At 36.2% G+C, this 18,655-nt stretch overlaps 4 protein-coding genes and 1 non-coding gene across 19 annotated transcripts in view; 3 read left to right on the plus strand and 2 right to left on the minus strand.

Annotated features, from left to right (window-relative positions):
- The window catches only part of LOC111443219 (phosphoglycerate mutase-like protein), a 6,618-nt gene extending 3,431 nt beyond the window's left edge, over nucleotides 1-3,187 (plus strand). The window contains 7 exon segments of the mRNA XM_023080937.1: nucleotides 709-871; nucleotides 1,333-1,407; nucleotides 1,520-1,608; nucleotides 2,127-2,246; nucleotides 2,616-2,660; nucleotides 2,777-2,870; nucleotides 2,872-3,187. Of these exon segments, the coding sequence (XP_022936705.1) occupies nucleotides 709-871; nucleotides 1,333-1,407; nucleotides 1,520-1,608; nucleotides 2,127-2,246; nucleotides 2,616-2,660; nucleotides 2,777-2,870; nucleotides 2,872-3,006 (721 nt within the window). The 3' untranslated portion in view covers nucleotides 3,007-3,187.
- Nucleotides 3,188-5,013: 1,826 nt separating this feature from the next.
- LOC111443304 (oligopeptide transporter 4-like) lies at nucleotides 5,014-9,315 on the plus strand. Its single transcript, XM_023081070.1, has 7 exons — nucleotides 5,014-5,544; nucleotides 6,317-6,414; nucleotides 6,495-7,067; nucleotides 7,869-8,121; nucleotides 8,187-8,369; nucleotides 8,583-9,204; nucleotides 9,238-9,315. Exons 1-6 carry the CDS (start codon nucleotides 5,041-5,043, stop codon nucleotides 9,201-9,203), a joined length of 2,232 nt encoding a protein of 743 aa, XP_022936838.1. The 5' UTR covers nucleotides 5,014-5,040; the 3' UTR covers nucleotide 9,204; nucleotides 9,238-9,315.
- A 3,172-nt stretch (nucleotides 9,316-12,487) lies between these two features.
- The window catches only part of LOC111443303, a 12,815-nt gene continuing 6,647 nt past the window's right edge, over nucleotides 12,488-18,655 (plus strand). For 7 of the 9 annotated variants that reach the window (XR_002710471.1, XR_002710472.1, XR_002710469.1 and 4 more), the window contains exons 1-3: nucleotides 12,488-12,656; nucleotides 12,842-12,987; nucleotides 16,707-16,749. The gene's annotated coding sequence lies outside the window, so the exon portion shown is untranslated. Of the gene's footprint in view, nucleotides 12,657-12,805; nucleotides 12,988-16,002; nucleotides 16,750-18,655 lie in introns of those variants that run through there. The other 2 variants (XR_002710466.1, XM_023081069.1) reach the window with 2 other exon arrangements.
- Nucleotides 14,312-14,385, minus strand: TRNAV-AAC. Its single transcript has one exon. It is a non-coding gene; the product is annotated as a tRNA-Val (tRNA).
- LOC111443302 (MADS-box transcription factor 23-like) overlaps nucleotides 15,869-18,655 on the minus strand; it is a 13,690-nt gene continuing 10,903 nt past the window's right edge. For 4 of the 7 annotated variants that reach the window (XM_023081064.1, XM_023081065.1, XM_023081066.1 and 1 more), the window contains 6 exons: nucleotides 18,295-18,356; nucleotides 17,858-17,957; nucleotides 17,750-17,791; nucleotides 17,594-17,677; nucleotides 17,318-17,469; nucleotides 17,003-17,222 (listed from right to left, as the gene is read on the minus strand). In XM_023081064.1, coding sequence (XP_022936832.1) covers nucleotides 17,213-17,222; nucleotides 17,318-17,469; nucleotides 17,594-17,677; nucleotides 17,750-17,791; nucleotides 17,858-17,957; nucleotides 18,295-18,356 — 450 coding nt within the window. In that variant the 3' untranslated portion in view covers nucleotides 17,003-17,212. Of the gene's footprint in view, nucleotides 15,968-16,953; nucleotides 17,223-17,317; nucleotides 17,470-17,593; nucleotides 17,678-17,749; nucleotides 17,792-17,857; nucleotides 17,958-18,294; nucleotides 18,357-18,655 lie in introns of those variants that run through there. The other 3 variants (XR_002710463.1, XR_002710462.1, XR_002710464.1) reach the window with 3 other exon arrangements.

The raw sequence follows: 18,655 nt of genomic DNA on the forward strand, positions 1-18,655 counted from the left end.
TTTTTTTTTTTTTTTTTTTTATATTTTAGATTCAACGGAATCAACATAAATTGTGAAATAAGGATATAGAATTGAACCACTATGCATAAGAAAATTAACATTACATTTATGAATTGATATAATATCTCAATACCACTGAACATGCTTTAATGGCGTTAAAAGAGAGTACGACTGAAAATCTGCATATTTCTTTTTTTCAGAAAATTGAATGACCTAGACAGGCGTAGACTAGAATTAAGACACAAAATTCAAGCTCGTGCCTTTCCTTTATGGCACAAAATTTTGATCCGTTCTGTCCATGCCTTGCATTAATCAATTTAACTAATGGTTTTTAATATATTTCAAACAAAAAGGTACTTAGGAACTGAAATTAACCATTTGGTAGCAATAAATGCAAGGAATGTTCACTTCTTTAACCTCCTCGTTTTAATAACAAGGGTAAGATGATAAACGTTAATTTGTAGCCTTAGTAACTTGAGTTTCTGTCCCATTGAGATGTTTCAATGGTAAACCAAATGGGTGCATTGCATCATGATGATATCGAAGCATATTAAAAAAAAATTGAGGATTGAGCTATAAGATAATTTGCTTTCTGGAAGAAACTTTAATATAACATAACTTGATTCTTTTTGTCCAGATGCAGGAGTTTATTTTTTCCCCAAACTAATCAAACATTTCTCGTTTCAACCATCAATGGTTGCACTGTAGGACTATGCAAACAGCAGTTGGAGCCTTTGGTGGAGATGAGTACAAAGATGGTACGAATGTTCCTCCATTAATGGTTGCAAATGCAGGGGGCAGCAACCATCCTGCAATATCAAGTCTAAACTGCCCGCCATTTTTAGCAGTAGAGCTTTGTAGGGAACGTTTGGTACGTTTCATAAACTGAACTCAAAATCAAGGTTTCGTTTCGATATTTCAACTTTTCTTCTGCATCGGAACACTTGGTATTATAATGCTCCTCTTGCCTCTTGAATGATTGCATAAATTTATGCTCTACAGATTCTCACGTAGAGATGTTTATTAGGGAAGAGTATATATAGAACCTGAACAATGAACTTGAAATGTTTTCTTGAATTATTAATAATAGATGTACTTGTCTTTCCATGCGATACTTCTAGCCTTTGAAGCCGATACATCTCTTTAATCTCTGTGAATTGTCAAGTAGTTGGTTTCGAAAGAAATTCTCAATATGATTGCATTAATTATACCTGAGGATATAAGCTGGTCAAGTTCTTGGCTTAGCTTGCAATGAATTAAACAACTAAAAGGTTAGATTTTCCCCATGTTTTTCAGATTTTCTGATGACGAATAATCATATTCAATGTACAGGGTGTTAATCCATGTGATAAGAGGAGTAGCATCAGCGAATATCGGTCGCTTTTTCCTGCAATTGACTTTTCAGTGGTAAGTTAAATTGTTGTTCATATTGCTGGATTATGTTGCTTTTGTTCGTATTTTTCACCTCTTTTTACTTCGTCCAATTTGTTTTCATAAATCCTTTCTTCATCTACTCTAGATTGAACATGATGATGATATCCTATGGACACCAGACACCAGGGAGTCGAATGACCAGATTGTAGAGAGGGGACTGAAGTTTCTGGATTGGTAAATTCCCACTTTATTTATCTCTGTGTTCTTCAGTTCTGATCACGACGAAATGTCAAGACGTTTGAGTACATATTTTTTCAAATCTTACTCTACTAGATTAAGAAACCAAGTATGCAAACAAAACTCATTTGTCCTGTTTTCTTAGCTTTTGTTTGCATGTCAGTATTACTTGGTTGTCTCTTGCAGTTAAGGAGTTCGACTATGTTGTCTCTGCCTTTTGTTTAGGAGGAGAAAGGTTGCTTCCAGCCAGTAAGTTAAGAAATAAGTTAAGAAATAGTTTCGAGAATATTATTCGGTAGCCACTTTATGACCTTCGTTAATGCCTTTGAAAGCTGACATGTATTCGTTACAGTTATATATAGGTTGTCATAAGCTGAATTTTCTAAAAAAAATTACGACCTTTTCTATGCATTATCTCTGAAAACAAAGATTCTGCATTTGTAGCCCTGTCTTCTGTGTGTTGTCACTCACAGCTCCTGACGTTTTATGCCTTTTGGTTTTTTATCCCTGGCCAGGCTGTGGACTCGGAAGGAGACAGAGATTGCAATTGTCACCCACAGTGCATTCTTATTTGAGCTCCTGAAATGTTTTGGAAATGACTGCCATCCATCTATTAAGAGCGAAATCAGCAAATTGTAAGCATTACATTGAGCAGAATGACAATTTTAGAAAAAAATTGAGTATCGAACTACATCAGTTTGCACCAATATAAAAGAGTAAACACTTAGACAACTTGAGCCGCTTAATTGAAAGGACACTTTTTGTGAGATCGTACATCGGTTGGAGAGGAGAACGAAACATTCTTTATAAGGGTGTAGAAACCTCTCCTAAGCAAACATACTTCAAAAATCTCGAAGGGAAACTCGAAAGGGAAAACCCAAAGAGAACCATATTTGCTAGCGGTGGGTTTGAGCTTATTAGGCTGTTACACTTTTTTAACTTAGACGTAGAGAATCAAAAGTGTGCTTCCAGTTTTAACTCATGAAATTCACACCAATTTGCAGTTTTACAAACTGTGAGCTTCGATCCATGGTTATTGTTGACAAGAGGTATGCACCCTTCTTTTTCAGCTCTCTCTTCATCACCTCTTTGCACGGTATAGTAGTTTTATTTGGAGCATGGGATTTGATATCAGTACTTATCCAATCAGAATCCTTATTTGCAGTATGAAGGGATCAGATCCCTCGAGGACTAATTACCCTGGCAAGATTCCTCAAGGTCTTGATCTTCCCAGTGACGCTGCCACTGAGAAGCATCCAGAGAAAGGAGCTACAGGTAACGCTGTAGCTTGAAATAGATACGCCGTTCATTTTCTCTTCATGGGAACACCAATTCAATCCTGTCAGCAAGGTTCTTAGTTCATTCCATTTTTGGGGGCTTTTTTTACTCCAATGAAAGTCTTCAAAATTCAGTTAGGCATGAATTAGGTCAGTTCAAGCCTGCAATATGGCAATGGTGGAGCTGTCTCCTCAGATCCAAGGTACATGTTTCTGCCATATTTCAGTAGTTGTGGGTATCTATCTGTACTCTTAATTTGATTTACAGTTAATAAAATTTACGCCTTCCATGTGCAAAACTTTCTATTTTGATTCGAGCATGTCGAAGACTTCATGTTGGTCCATTCTCGAGCAAACTTAATCTTGTCGTGTGTTAGCATGTCACTGTTAGGAATCACGGACCTCCACAATGGTATGATATTGTCTACTTTGAGCATAAGCTCTCATGGCTTTCCTTTGGGCTTCCTCAAAATGCCTCATACAAATGGAGATATTATTCCTCGTTTATAAACCCATGATCTTTCACTAAATTAACCAACGTGGGACTTACTCCCAATAATCCTCAACAATCCTCCCCTCGAACAAAGTACACTATCAGCTTCCTCTGAGGCTTATGGAGCTCTAGAATAGCCTCCCCATAATCGAGGCTCGACTCCTTTCTCTAGAGCCCTCGAACACACTTTTGACTACACTTTCGAGGCTCACAATTCTTTATTCGATATTTGAGGATTCTATTAACATGGTTAAGTTTAGGGCATGGCTCTGATATCATGTTAGGAATCACGGATCTTCACAATGGTATGATATTGTCCACTTTGAACATAAGCTCTCATAGCTTTGCTTTGAGCTTCCTCAAAAGGCCTCGTACCAATGGAAATAGTAGGACACTGGGCTTCGAATGGGGTGTATTTTCTAAAATTTAACCCATTAATAATTGGTGCCTCAAATTTTCAAATTTATTCTAATTGCCATTGCCATCCTTGTCTGCACACCAAACAGCGAAAACGATGTCTGAAAATGAAACAATTCCACATCAACACAGGCGTAGATGACGTCTCAATTCTCGCACTTAAAACAAACAAAACAGGTCGTAATGAATTTTAATACCAGAACAATACAAATACGTCCCAGGATACTTCCTATGCAATCATCATTATGTTTATTTTGTTCGAAAAAAGATAATTTAGATATTTGAAAGTAAATAGAATGAAAGGAAATAAAATTTGTCTTTTTATTATTTTCATTATTATTTATATTTATTTTAGAGTTTCTTTGTCATCCGATATTTCCTAGGTTGGCCGGCAATTGTGTCCCATCCTACTAATAATCCTGAGTGCTTTGTTTCCTCCATTGTTAATAAGCCTTCTTCTATATTTAAATAAATTACGTAAAAAATGACAAACAAATTAACCATTTATTTTTCATACCTAAGTTCACATATATTCAATCAAACGCCGCTGTCAAACTATTAAGCAAACAATGTTGTAGCGTTGAGAGGATTTATTATTTTCTATTTATTTAAGAAAAATATTTATACTTGAGCTACACCTATATTCTCCAAAAAAAAAAAATCAAATAAAAAAAAATCAAAAATATTTTTTAAAATAATGGTCTTTTCATAATTTAATAACTAATTATATACCAAATATCACTGGTCTTTCGAGGCAAACCAAGGGTAAAAAAGGAATGATTCGACATTAAATTATCATCATGTCAACATTGACATCTATATTTTAATATATGTTTGAGTATATATAAAAAGTAAATTGACATTTTTAACCATGGAAACTATATTATAAATATATATATTAATAAAGCCCGCCTTGAATTTAAAACGAAAATTAAAAATTTTATATAACTCAATAAAAAATTTCAAATAGTTCATGATCCAATTGCGAATTTGGTATATCAATAATATAATTTGTATATCTAACCTCACCCATACATCAATATATTGATATATAAAATACAAGCGATAAATTTTATAATAAGAAAAATAGAGTTATAAAAATTTTAAAATAGGACTAAGTTTATAAATATACTAATGCTTGGTGTTGTCGCTCGTATAATATTAAAATAATAATAATAAATCTAACCATTTCCTCTACTTATACTTACTAGATTTTTAGATTCCGTTATCATAGTCGGAGCCATGGGGACGGAGGCAACAGAGACGCCAAACACGGTGGACCAACTGTTGGAAAACGACGAGATCTCTCCTATAGAGGAAGTCCGGCTAACGGTGTCCACGACGGACGACGTGTCGCAACCGGTATGGACATTTAGGATGTGGTCACTAGGACTGTTATCCTGTTGCGCCATGTCGTTTGTGAACCAGTTCTTCAGTTACCGTAAAGAGCCACTGGTGATCACTCAGATCACTGTCCTCGTAGCGTCGCTCCCGATCGGACGGTTCATGGCCTCCGTTCTTCCCACCAGAAAGTTCCGAATCCCCGGGTTCGAGTCGAAAGAGTTCTCGTTCAACCCGGGTCCGTTCAACATGAAGGAGCACGTGCTTATTTCTATCTTTGCCAATGCTGGAAGCGCTTTTGGCAGCGGGTCGGCGTATGCGGTGGGCATTGTGACCATTATCAAGGTCTTTTATTGGAGGAGCATCTCTTTCTTTACCTCGTGGCTTCTAGTTATCACTACACAGGTGATTTTTCTCCCTTTTTTTTTTTTTTAAATTAATTTTAAATGAATTAAAGTAATTGATTATTTCAAAATTATTATTCTTGTGGATGATGAAAGTCGGCTATTCAGAGAATGATCATAGATTTATAAAAAAAAAGACAAGAATATTGTTTCTATTGGTGTGAGGCATTAGCCTTTTGGGAAAGTTCAAAGCAAAATCACGAGAGCAGACACTTTGAACATAAGCTCTCATGGCGTTGCTTTTAGAGGTCTTATACCAATTGAGATAGTATTCTTCACTTATAAGCCCACGATCTTCCACTAAATTAGCCAATGTGAGACTCACTTCCAATAATAATCCTCAACACAAAGTACACCATAGAGTATGTTCTGAGAGATCTATGACGTTCTCAAATAGTCTCTCCTTAATTGATGCTCGACTCCTTTATTTGGAATCATTGAACAAAATATATTATTTGTTCGACATTTAAAGTCCCTATTTTACTACACTTTCGAGACTCACAACTTATTTGTTCAACATTTGAAGATTCTATTGACATGACTCTGATACCACATTAGAAACCACGATTATCCACAGTATTATGATATTATCCACTTTGAGTATAAACTCTAGTGACTTTGTTTTTTGTTCCTTAAAATGTGTCCATAGTGATGAAAATGTATTTTTTTTACTTATAAACCCATGATCATCATCTTAATTAGTTAATGTGGGACTCACTCCTAATAATTTTTTAACGAGATTTATTATGGTAAACTGAGAACGGGTGCTACAGGTATTGGGTTACGGGTGGGCGGGGTTGTTGAGGAAGTACGTGGTGGAGCCGGCGCATATGTGGTGGCCAAACACTCTCGTACAAATTTCCCTTTTCCGGTAATAACGGTATCAAGTAAAGAACAGTAAAAAAAGAAATCAATAATAAAATAAAAGAAATCTAATTCAGCCATTGGCAGGACGCTACACGAGGCAGAAGAGGAAGGGGAAAAACGAATGACACGTGTCAAATTCTTCATCATAGCACTAGCAGGCAGTTTCACATGGTACATGTTCCCAGGCTATATCTTCCAGACGCTTCAAAGCATATCATGGGTCTGTTGGGCCTTCCCCCACTCAGTAACGGCCCACCAAATCGGGTCGGGTTTCTCCGGTCTCGGGTTCGGAGCCTTCTCTCTGGACTGGTCCACTGTGGCTTCGTTCTTGGGCAGCCCTCTGATCAGCCCGTTCTTCGCCATCGTCAACATCTTTGTCGGCTACGTGGCGCTCATCTACGTGGTGATGCCTATTGCCTACTGGGGCTTCAATGTCTTCAACGCCAAGACGTTCCCCATATTCTCCGCCGATTTGTTCACTTCCGACGGGCAGGTGTATAATATAACCTCCATTGTCAACGACAGGTTCGAGCTCAACCAGCAGGCGTACGGGCAGGTTGGAAGGGTCAGTTTGAGCTCCTTCTTCGCTATCACTTATGGATTCGGTTTTGCTGCCATTGTCGCTACTCTCACTCACGTTGCCTTGTTTCATGGCAGGTCAGATTTTTATTAATTATTAAGAAACTTGAGCCATTAATTTATATATATATAGTTATGGGTGGCATGTTGAAGATGGCAGGGAGGGAGTCAACCCTTTTGTTTATAAGTAAGGAATACATATTCGTTGGTATCAAGCCTTTTGAAAAAAACAAAAGTAAATCCATGAGAGTTTATGCTCAAAGTAAACAATATAGGAAGGTTTGTGATTTCTAACATGATATCAAAGTTATGCTTTTAATTTAATTATGCTAATATAATCTTTACGTGTGGAACAAAGAAATTACTAGTCTGTCGAATAAATTGTGTACTTTGTTTAATGGCTCCAGAGAAAAGGAGTCGAGCCGTAATCGAGGGGAGACTCTAATATGGTATTAGAGCCATGCTCGTAATTTAGTTATGACAATAGAATTTTAAGTGTGGAACAAAGAAATTACTAGCCTCGAAGATGTAGTCAAAAGTGACTCAAGTGTTGAATAAATGGTGTACTTTGTTCGAGAGCTCCCGAGAAAGGAGTTGAGTTTCAATCAAAGGGAGACTGTTCGAGGACCACATAGGTCTTAGGGGAGGCTCTATGGTGTACTTTAGGGCTACATAGGTCTCAAGGGAAGCTCTATGGTATACTTTAAGGCTACATAGGTCTCAAGGTAGGCTCTATGATGTACTTTGTTAAAGGGGAGGATCGAGTCCCGCGTTAGCGAACTAAGGAATTGATCATGAATTTAGAAGTAAAGTAAACAATATCATACCATCGTAGAGGTTCGTGATTTCTAACATTACAACATTATATTACAATACCAGGGAGATTGTACAAAAATTTCGAGCATCTTCAGAAGGAAGGGAAGACATCCACACGAGGCTAATGAGGAGCTACAGGGACATTCCAGCGTGGTGGTTTCATATACTTCTATTTGTAGCAATCGCCGCCTCCCTTGCGCTCTGCATTTTCTTGAAGAAGGAGGTTCAGTTGCCTTGGTGGGGCCTTCTTTTTGCAGCCGCCCTGGCCTTCATTTTCACTCTCCCTATAAGCATTATAACAGCCACCACTAATCAGGTAATTAACCCTAATTTTCAGCATTAACACATCATTATAATATACTAATTGTGTTTATGGAACAGACTCCAGGCCTGAATATAATAACAGAGTATCTGATGGGAATCATATTGCCCGGAAGGCCAATAGCCAATGTGTGCTTCAAGACTTATGGATATATAAGCATGGCTCAAGCCGTTAGCTTTTTAAGTGATTTTAAATTAGGACATTACATGAAAATCCCTCCGAGATCCATGTTCCTCGTTCAGGTACTTTTTCTTTGTCTTATTATTATTTTTTTTTTAGGCCGAGGATATAGCTAAGTTTAGGACATGACTCTGATACCATGTTAGATAAACACGACTCTCCACAATCATATGATATTATTCACTTTGAGTATAAGCTCTCGTGATCAGAAAACCTCAACACAGTAATAGTAGTATTTTTTGTTATAGATTATTCTAACATCCACGTGTACGCAGCTGATTGGCACAATAATAGCGGGGACAGTGAACATCAGCGTTGCATGGTGGCTTTTATCCACCGTGGACAACATATGCCATCAGAGCGCTTCCTCGAACAGCCCCTGGACTTGCCCGAGTGACCGCGTGTTTTTCGACGCGTCGGTCATATGGGGCTTGGTCGGCCCAAAGCGAATATTCGGATCCCAAGGGAACTACCCAACTCTCAACTGGTTTTTCCTCGGCGGCTTCCTCGGCCCCCTTCTCGTCTATGTCCTCCACCGATTTTTTCCCAACCAAACCTGGATTCCTCTCATCAACCTCCCCGTCCTCTTCGGCGCCACCGCTTACATGCCCCCAGCCACGCCGGTTAATTACAACTCCTGGCTATTAGTCGGCACGATCTTTAATTACTTCGTGTTCCGGTACCGGAAGAGATGGTGGCAACGGTATAACTATATTCTGTCGGCGGCGTTGGACGCCGGCGTGGCGTTCATGGCGGTGCTTATTCACTTTACATTGGGTGTTCGAAATGTGCATATGAATTGGTGGGGTTCCAATCCTGTTGACACTGATCACTGTTTGCTTGCCAGTTGCCCCACCGCTAGAGGCGTGGTGGTTGACGGTTGCCCCGTATTTTAACTGCTTTCTTGAATTCTCCGGTAAATCTCTTGTTTGTAGTGATTTCGACATGTCGTTCCAATGTGAAAAATGTAATTTTCGCTTCCCATTCCCCTCTTGTCTACGTGTAGTTCATGGAGTTTGTGTACTTAGTTCATGTATTTAAAAAAAATAATAATAAATCTTTAAAATTTTAATTTTGAGTATAATAGGTTAGTTATAAATTTAAAATTTTTAAAAGTGAATTAATTTATTATATATAAATTTAAAATTTATGTTTAATGAAAATTTAAAAATTTTATATTTATATTTATAGTAGTCCATTTTTAAAAAAATTAGATTAAATTTATAGTTTTGAGAGTACATAGATCCCACATCGGTTGGGGATGAGAACGAAATACCTTTTAAAAACCTCTTGACGCGTTTTAAAACCCTTAAGGGAAAGGCCGAAAGGAAAAGTCTAAAGAGGACAGTATCTACTAGCAGTGGGTTTGTGCTGTTACAAATGATATTAGAGCCAGACGCTGGGCCCCGAAGAGGGCGGATTTGGTGGGGTCCCACATCTGTTGGAGAAATGAACGAGTGTCAACGAGGACGCTGGGTTTTGAAGGGGGTGGATTGTGAGATCCCATATCGGCTAGGGAGATCGGTCGGAGAATGGGGTCTCACATCGATTGGAGAAAGGAACGAGTACCAGCGAGAATACTGGGGTCCCACATCAGTTTGAGAAAGGAACGAGTGCCAGCAAGGACATTTGGCTTTGAAGGGAGTGGATTGTGAGATCCCATATTAGCTAGGGAGATCGGTTGGAGAATGGAGTCCCACATCGATTTGAGAAACGAACGAGTGCCAGCGAAAACACTGGAGTTCGAAGGGGGTGGATTGTGAGATCCCATATCGACTGGGGAGATCGGTTAGAAAAAGGAAAGAGTGTCAGCGATGACGTTGGGCTTCGAAGGGAGTGGATTGTGAGATCCCATATCAATTGGGGAGGAAAAGTCCGAATAAAACAATATCGATGAACGATAGACTCAGTTCAAGTTTTGAGACTTATTTAAACAACTAAATTATTGTGTTTTTCTTGCTTGATGGTATGGTTTGGTCAATAAATTATGTTATGTAAATATAATAACAAAAATGAAATTACCCTTTAATTCATTCCTTAAAAAAATTGCATGTAATAATAACCATATTATATAAACTTGAAATAATTTAAGAGCTTATATTTATTTGACAAATGTACCCCCACCCCCAGTAATTCCTTCTATACATTATATTAATATATACTATATATGTGTGTGTATATATATACATAATCTTCTATTATTTCTTTTTAGGTGGGGGTTTGGAAGCAACAGCATATCTCGCAGAAAAGGATCGAGAGGATCCTTCATCATCGGCATTCGCCAACCCGTCGTCGAAGTTCTGAGCGTAGCTTACTGCGTCGTAGCTGAATTTCCCATGCTCATTTTTCAACGTCGTCCCCTCTTTTTTCCCCGACGAAATCTTCGACTTCAAACACTTCCAAATCGACGTCGTTTCTTTGCTCCTCTTTTTCTCTGGTCTCTCTATTTCCATTGCTGAAAAAATTCAAAACTCTAGTGGAGTGAAAATATAAAGGAATTTAACGTTAAATTGAAACAAAAACAAGTATTTTTTTTTTATATATTGTTTTTTTATTTTACCGTGAACGATTGGAGGAGGGGGAGTTTTGTCCATTTGGATTTGATTTTCGTTCCTCCAATGAAATTTCGTCGGTAATAGATGAGTTGGATTGAATTGTGAATTCTGTATTTATAATTAAATTTTTGGAAAAGGAAATGGAGAAAAAGAGTTTAATGAAACAATTAAAGAGCATTTAATTTAATGCTTTTATTTTCATTAATTTTTTTAATATTTTATGACTGTTTATATTTAGGTGTGCAATTTTTTTTTAAAATGTGTATGCACTTCGTATTTATTTTACACGAGAGAGTGTTTACACGTGTGAAATGTGAATTTGAATAAATTTTAGGGGGTGTGCTCATGCAATTATTTATACATTTGCAAAATTTTAAAAATAATAAGATCTTTCTTCTCTGTGGTGCAAAATTTAAGATTATGACCGTCCAAATCAATTGCTAGCTGATATTGTATATTTTGGTTTTTCTTATCAAGATTTTTAAAATATTTTACTAAAAAAATTTCACTCTCGTAAATAATGCTTCATTATCCCAACAAGGATAGAATAATAGAAAGAAAAAAAAAAAACATATGAACTGAAACCGATGGTTCGAAAGTAAATAAGAGCTTAAAATATCATTAAAATTAAATATAATACTGTGAAAAATGAGTCTCGATCGTGGGAATGGAGGGAGTTAAATTTAATGCCTTCGATGACGGTTTCATTTTCTCGTATCAGAAATTACCGCTTTTTTAATCTTGAATTTACCGCTTTTTTAATCTTGAATTTCCCGCTTTTTGTTGTTTTCAATTCGTTTTACCGCATCTTTAGGCATTATTAACCTAGATTTGGGTAAAGCCTAAAATATCTCCATCCTAGAAAATATCTTCGTACAAGTGGCACTTGAGTCCTAAAATATCTCCATCCTCTCATATGCAGAAAATAATATTTAAATTGGGTTAATTATTTAACCTTTTCCAACGCCCGACACGTAGCAGGAAAGAGGATTCCCAACTCACGTTCGTCCTTTTATCTTTTCTTTTAAGTAAATTAATTTAAAATTACCTTTTTTGTTTATAAGTTTTTTTCTTTCTTGTTCGAGTTGTCGGTAGATATTTAATTATTCATTATCTTTTCGGATTAAAAAATAAAGAAAAATATCTGAATTAACCGTATTAATTTATTCCTTTTTAATTTTTTTAATTATGAAAATTTAGAAATTTAATTAATGAGCATTTATCCAAATAAAATATAATAAAAAAAATTAATATACGAGAGTTTAATCAAGTTAATACACTGATTTGCTTAATTTAGAGAATGATGATAGGTTTATAAGTATAGTAATATATTTCCACTGTATGAAGCATTTTGAGAAAGCCCAAAGCAAAACATAAGAGCGAGAGGAGTGATTTTTAACACAAAAAACTTAAAATATAAGTTAACACCAAAAACTTAAAATATAAATTGATATTTTTTAGTAGTCAAATTCATTAAAATATTATTTAAATCGAAGAATTAAATATTGGGAAGCGGAAGCTGTCATATTCTTAAATTCGATAAATGCATAATATTGGAAATATTTTATGATATTATAAATTATAACGAACTACAAAGTACGAAGCGTGCTATATCCTCCGGTCTTCTTTCGTCGCATCGCGACTATAAATATCTCCCTAATTCTCGTTTCTTGTTTTCTTTTCGAGTGTCTAGAGAGATCAAACATCAAATTACTCTGCCTCTTCGTCGCCCAGTACCAGCGTTTTCGGTCTCCTCCCGCGAGTCATCGCATGCTATCCATTTCTTCTGTTCAGGTTTTCATTCGTTCTCTTAGAACTCTTCCTCCGATTTTTATTCTTCTTGAACTTACATTGATCTCCATTTTCGTGCTTCTCAACTTACATTCATGCTTACTACGCGCGTCTTTGATATAACTTCCCGCTCTGATTTTATTTCAATACAGTTGAGTTCGTATTCTGCTATTTTTGTGTCTTCTCAGTTCGATCACTTCCTGCAACGGCATGGAATATCGCCTCGGAAGATAGTTCTCAGATCTGTTTAGTTAGCTTTAATCCGCGAGGAGAAGAAAACTGAAAAAAGTGAGAGTCCGAGCTCAACTGTTCCTCTGTGCCTGCGGATTACCAGGTAATCTTGTTTCTAGCGTATTCTTGTGAACCGAACGAAGTATCAGGATGCGGAATCGCTTTATTGTAGATTCACTTTTTCGTCGTAAGTTGTCTGCACGCTTTTACGTACTCACTACGTTTTTTCTTACTAAGAAGCAGTGCTTGATCTAGTGCACGATATTTACAGTTCGTCTTTCCGTTTCACACTGCATCTGTTTGGATTAATCTGAAGCGAACATAAAATTATGAGTGAAGGACTGATGCGGTCTGGCATTTATTTCACCTGGCTCAATGTGTCCGCGCGTGTATGTGTGTGACAATATAATACGACTTTGTTTATTTGTTTTTATTTTGTCATTGTTCGCTTTACTCATCAGATCATTTGTTATATTGAGATATTGACAAGGATGCTTGCTTTTGTGCTTGTACGTAATCTTTAAACACGAATTTCATAGCACTTGCATAATACGATAGTCGAAAATGGTAGAGCAGGATGTTTCATTGCTTCAAGTGTTTGGTTCTTTTGATACCGTACGGGATTTAAGTTCTCGAAGTATTCTGGAGATGACCTTTAGTTTTCCTTTATGTTTTTGTGTTTTTTAGGCATTAGAGATTCCATGGACAAGGTTATCTGTTTTTATATTTGCGCCTCGGTAACTTGTTTGGTCGTTAGTGTAGGCACACGAAATGAAACTGACTTGTTTATAAGAAATTAATTATGGATAATATTTATTAATTAATAATGAGTTCAGATTCATGCTCTGTTGAATGCTATATTTGTCGCATTCATTAAAAGCATGCTTTTAGTAGACTTAGTTACACAAGATCATCTTCGATGCCTTTGTGTGTAGGGTACTGTAAGTTTCGTTGTTACTTAGTACTCATAACTTTTATTTTGGTACGCTAGCAGTCTTCTTTGCCATGAAAACTGCAGATAATCATTTGAGTTAGTAGTTGTTAACTCGCCTCCTGAAGCATGGTAGCAATCTTGAATAAGCAATAGTTGAACACTATTTATTCTCTTATTCTGGTTAGTATCTCAGCTACTTTTAATTGCTTTGGCAAAAGCGTTGGAATCTGCAGACACGTCTGTTTACTTTTGCTCTCTTTTTTTTAAAGTTCCTAGGAGAATGCTTTCTTGGGGTCCTGACAACAATACATTATATATATATAGATAGATAGATAGTTGGAATTTTGGGATTAGAATTAAGACTGTAAGCTATGAGTGAGTTACTTATATAGTGTTTTTATAATTGAGCTAAAAATTAATATACATCGGTTTGAACCAGTTTGCCTAGCCCAGGGCTTGCCTTTACACATGACATTAGTTGGTCATATAGCAGTGGCATCGCCCAGACTTGAACTGGAGACCTTTAGTGTGTTAGACTAACGTGATAACCGACTACACCACGATACCAAATGATAAACAAATATTGTTCCGTATGAAGATACAATGAAGATACAATATAATAAAGACTGTAAGCCTGCTGCTGTAGGAGTACAAACTGACGGTGGAGTGAAAAGAAGGATGAAATTAGGGTTTTAAACCTTAGTTTCGTGGCCATCATTAAAGAAAAGATTGAAAACAAGGATATGTTTTTTACATTTCAAGAAAGACCACTTGTGCATACAATTGATCAAATTTGAAATTTGTGAATCCGTTGTGTAGTATATGATACCTACATAGATTGTTCAAAAGTGGATGATAGCAGCTGTTCTAGTCTAATTCTCTCTGATGTAGAACAGGAATTGTAAGAATGTGAGAACCATAATAGTGAGGATGGTAAACAGACATTGAACTACAGTTATAAACGCCAATTTATTATAGGTTTGGATTGAACAATATTTTGTTGGGTGTAGCACCACTGCACCACACCCCTATCTGTGGTGTTCCATCATGTGTCTGGTGACCATCATTGAATTAAGCTTACGATGGAGGTTCTTTGGGGTTTTCGTATTAAAAAAATGTACATCACCCCACATCCAAGATGGTTCGCTCCACTTGTTTTGATTACAATCACTATTATTTGTGCTAAAGCCGTTTTCAGCCTTATATCCTCATTGATGTAATTTTATTCCTGATCGTGTTGTTACCTAGTTTCTTCCTTTTTAGCTTTTAAATGTTCTTTTTCAAAGTCAGTGTCTTCTTTCTTTCCTTTTTTTTTTTTGTTATTTTTTTTAATATATATTTTTTTTATAGGAAACAAACATTTCATCGATAGATTGAAATAAACTACAAAAGAGTCCGAACAAGAGGATTTACAAAAAAAAACTCTTCCACTGTGATATGAGGGAAGAAGGGGTGTAATTACAAAAGGGGGTTGTGTTTTTTACACCACAAAAGAGAAAAGCAAGTAGTATTCTGCATGGTTGTGTCAAAATTTGGTTGTTTTTCTGTGAAGACTCGAGTGTTGTGTTCTTTCCAAATACTCCAGAATAATGCTCTGATGAATCTTTTTTCCTGTTTTTATTGGATGTCCTGTGAGAATGTCGGAAAGGAAAGTGTGATTTTTGTGGGGGAAGGCAGTAAACCAACCGAAGGATGCAATCAGCAGGCTCCAATAGTGGCCAGCCAAGGGGCAATTGTTGATCAAGTGTATCTGCGTTTCAGCATCCCTGTAACAAAAAGGACATAATTGTGGGAGAGATAGAGCCAAGGGAGCCTCCTTTGTAGGCAATCTTGAGTTATGATGCATGAATGGCTGAGCTCCCATATAAAACTTTTGATCTTCTTAGGGTAAGCCCCTTTTCCAATATGAGAATAAATGTTATCACCTCCCGTGCAAGAAGAAGTCCATGTTTGAGAGAGGGACTTTGAAGAATAAAATCTCATCCTTTTCAACGTTCCAAGGCCAGTAATCAGCATTCTGTGAGGAGGTAAATTGGGAAAGCAAGTTGGAGTGATTAACCCACTTTTCAATTTCAGCTTCTCTAATGTTCCTTCTGGAGAGAAGGTTCCAGGATCGATTCTCAGAGGACCAACAATTTCTTTCTGTCACCTGCATTCCATTATCTGTTAGTAACTCCTCCCATAGGCATTTTATATCTAATAATCATAGGTGTTCATGCATGCCACGAATTTCAATGTTTATTTTTTTTGTTACTGAAAATAGGAATAATTTAACTAGATCATTCTAAAGCCTATTCTATTTATGCATTGTGCACATTATTGAAGGTCAGTGGCTCTAAGCTAGCTAGGAATACATTCAAGTTAGTAGCTAGATTATTTTTGATTCTCTAGAGGCCTCGTTTACTTTATAAGCTGTTATTAAGACTGTTTTCTGCAAAAGTACTTTATATATTGATGGTTTCTGTGATGTGCAATGCAATATGTTTGTGAACCATTTGTAATTCTTTTTCCATCATTTTCTGCCATTTATATCATATCCATTTGGGAATGTTCTTGTTTATGTGTAAGGTGGTCTCAAACTTTAGGTGTATATTAGCAACCTGGCGAGCATAATCCTTCATCCAGTTACACTATATTGCCAACAATTGTAACGTCTCATATATAACTTCTATGGAGTTTGGCCCTTCCCTTCATATTTAATAATTTACTTACTTTAAAAATTGGATTTATGCTGTTGGGAATATCGATGTACTGATTAAATTATTGTCTTGGATTTAATAATGACTCTGTTTAGTAGAGATGGGTTTTTTTAATAATAATTTATCTATTAAATTTCTTTGCTGAATTGTTGCTTACTCTAATGTCATGCAATTTATCTTTCTAAACAGACTGCTGGGACAGTTTACTCTAGTCGAGCAAGAGAGATTCGAGGTAAATATTATATGCCCTTTCATGATGAGTATCATATACAATTGTTGGGTGGAATTAGTGTACGATAAATGTTCTTTTTTAATCTACTTGTTTCCTTTTCTGGACGATTCTCCAGAATTTTCCTTTATTATATCGCAAGCATCAGTCTTAAAATAAGTATGAACATTTGAACCTAGCCGATTATAATGAAGATAGCAAACAGACCTTAAGATTTCTGGAAAATGAAGTGTGCATGCTGGTGCGGTTCCAATTATTTTTTGTTTTGCATAGTCTTCTCTTCACAAAAATACGCTTGTTTTAATCACCACAAACTAGACAAAGCTGGTTTCTTTTGGTATGGAATAATCCGCTACTCTACCACATCTCGTCGATTGAAAGATAATTAGCAACCATACACCGTTTTCTTGATGCAAAATAAGAAACATCTTCCTGGTTGGTGTAGGGTGTCTTTTTGCTAGCGTAGCTATAGTCTGCTGCAACCATCAAAAGAACAAGATTGAAATAGTGACCCTGGAAAAGTTCATTTGTATTCATGTAGAACATTTATGAATTTTTTTCGTAATTTTACCCTAGTTTTGTAGCTCTTTCTGGTGCCGCATGTTCTTGTGGCTGTGGCTGGCTGAGCTGAAGGTCGATAGGTATGCCTGCATCCTCTCCAAAACTAAGTCCGTTTGTAAGACTGCTTATGTGTGCTCCATTGGCATCTTTTGTTCCATAGACCTAGGATGGTCAAAAATTTGTTTTGAGGGTAACTAAACAACACAAAGTTTTATTGGTTTAACAATTTAATCCTAAGTTTCTTTTTGGTAATAATTAAAGTTGTTCCAGTTATCTACATCTGTACCTTTTTCTGTAATTCCAGATTTTCTTGATGAATTAGATTTACCTTCTTATAGAGTTCCATATTGTCTTGGTGAATTAGGTTTACCTGTATCAAAAAGAAGGATATTTAGCAACCAAAACAATTGAGAACAAAATTTCAGAGCCGTAGTTCCTTAACCTTTCTATTTAGGTCTTGTATCTCATCCATTAAAATTTTGTCCTGCTCAAAGAAGCGAAAAGTTCAGTATAACACCAAATGCATTTAACAAATGACATAGTTAGATACCTTCTTCATACGGATGCCACGGAGACTCATCTCCAATTGATTTTCTAGATTCTGCAGATCTTTGACGCTTAGACCAGTCAGCTCTTCACCCATCATTTGCCTGATAGTTATTATCTATTAGTGGTGTTTTGAACTTTTCTAAGATTCATTTTCTTTCAGCTTGTGTATCAGCTTTAACTTGAGCAGCATGTGGAAGTATGTTAGAAAATATACATTTGGGTCATGCTTGGTCGTCAATAAATGCTATTCCCATATCTCATTAAGCACATGGTAATGAGTTAATGAGGAAGATTTTAGGCTCAATTCACTTAACGCTATGGCCATTAAGGAATTGAAAGAAGTTTCATTTTGCATTTCACTTTATTGCATTTTCCTCTGGTATTAGTGTTTATCAAGTAACATGTAACGACATAGAATAGAATAGGATACGTTAGTACCGATGATTTTCATGTAAGCTCTGGAGTTGCTGCCGTAACATTGCTGCTTCCCTTTGCCAATACTACTGATTAAAAATCAGAATATAATTTCCTTTTTATTTAGAAGTATAGAGTATGCCTTCTACATACAGCCGCAGAAATGTATTAAGCTAGCAGAGTATATTGAGAAACATTTCTGAAAATGAAGGTGGTTAGCATGATAATTGTTGAAGTTTAAGACTGATGTAATTGTTCAAACACCATTTCTATCACTATATGTACAAAGAATAGTTATTTAATGCATCAATATTCAAATACAATAGCATGAACAAAAAAAAAAAAAAAAAAAAAAAAAAAAAAAAAAAAAAAAAAAAAAAAAAAA

Source organism: Cucurbita moschata, unplaced genomic scaffold, assembly GCF_002738365.1.
Source record: "Cucurbita moschata cultivar Rifu unplaced genomic scaffold, Cmos_1.0 Cmo_Scf00005, whole genome shotgun sequence".
NCBI lineage: Eukaryota > Viridiplantae > Streptophyta > Magnoliopsida > Cucurbitales > Cucurbitaceae > Cucurbita > Cucurbita moschata.

Excerpts from the sequence above, each read along its gene's own strand:
- LOC111443304 (XM_023081070.1), top strand. The coding sequence starts at position 5,041 with ATGGGGACGGAGGCAACAGAGACGCCAAACACGGTGGACCAACTGTTG. Across the intron at positions 6,415-6,494 it reads GTACAAATTTCCCTTTTCCG|GACGCTACACGAGGCAGAAG; the intron begins GTAATAACGGTA and ends AGCCATTGGCAG. Across the intron at positions 8,122-8,186 it reads TAACAGCCACCACTAATCAG|ACTCCAGGCCTGAATATAAT; the intron begins GTAATTAACCCT and ends TTTATGGAACAG.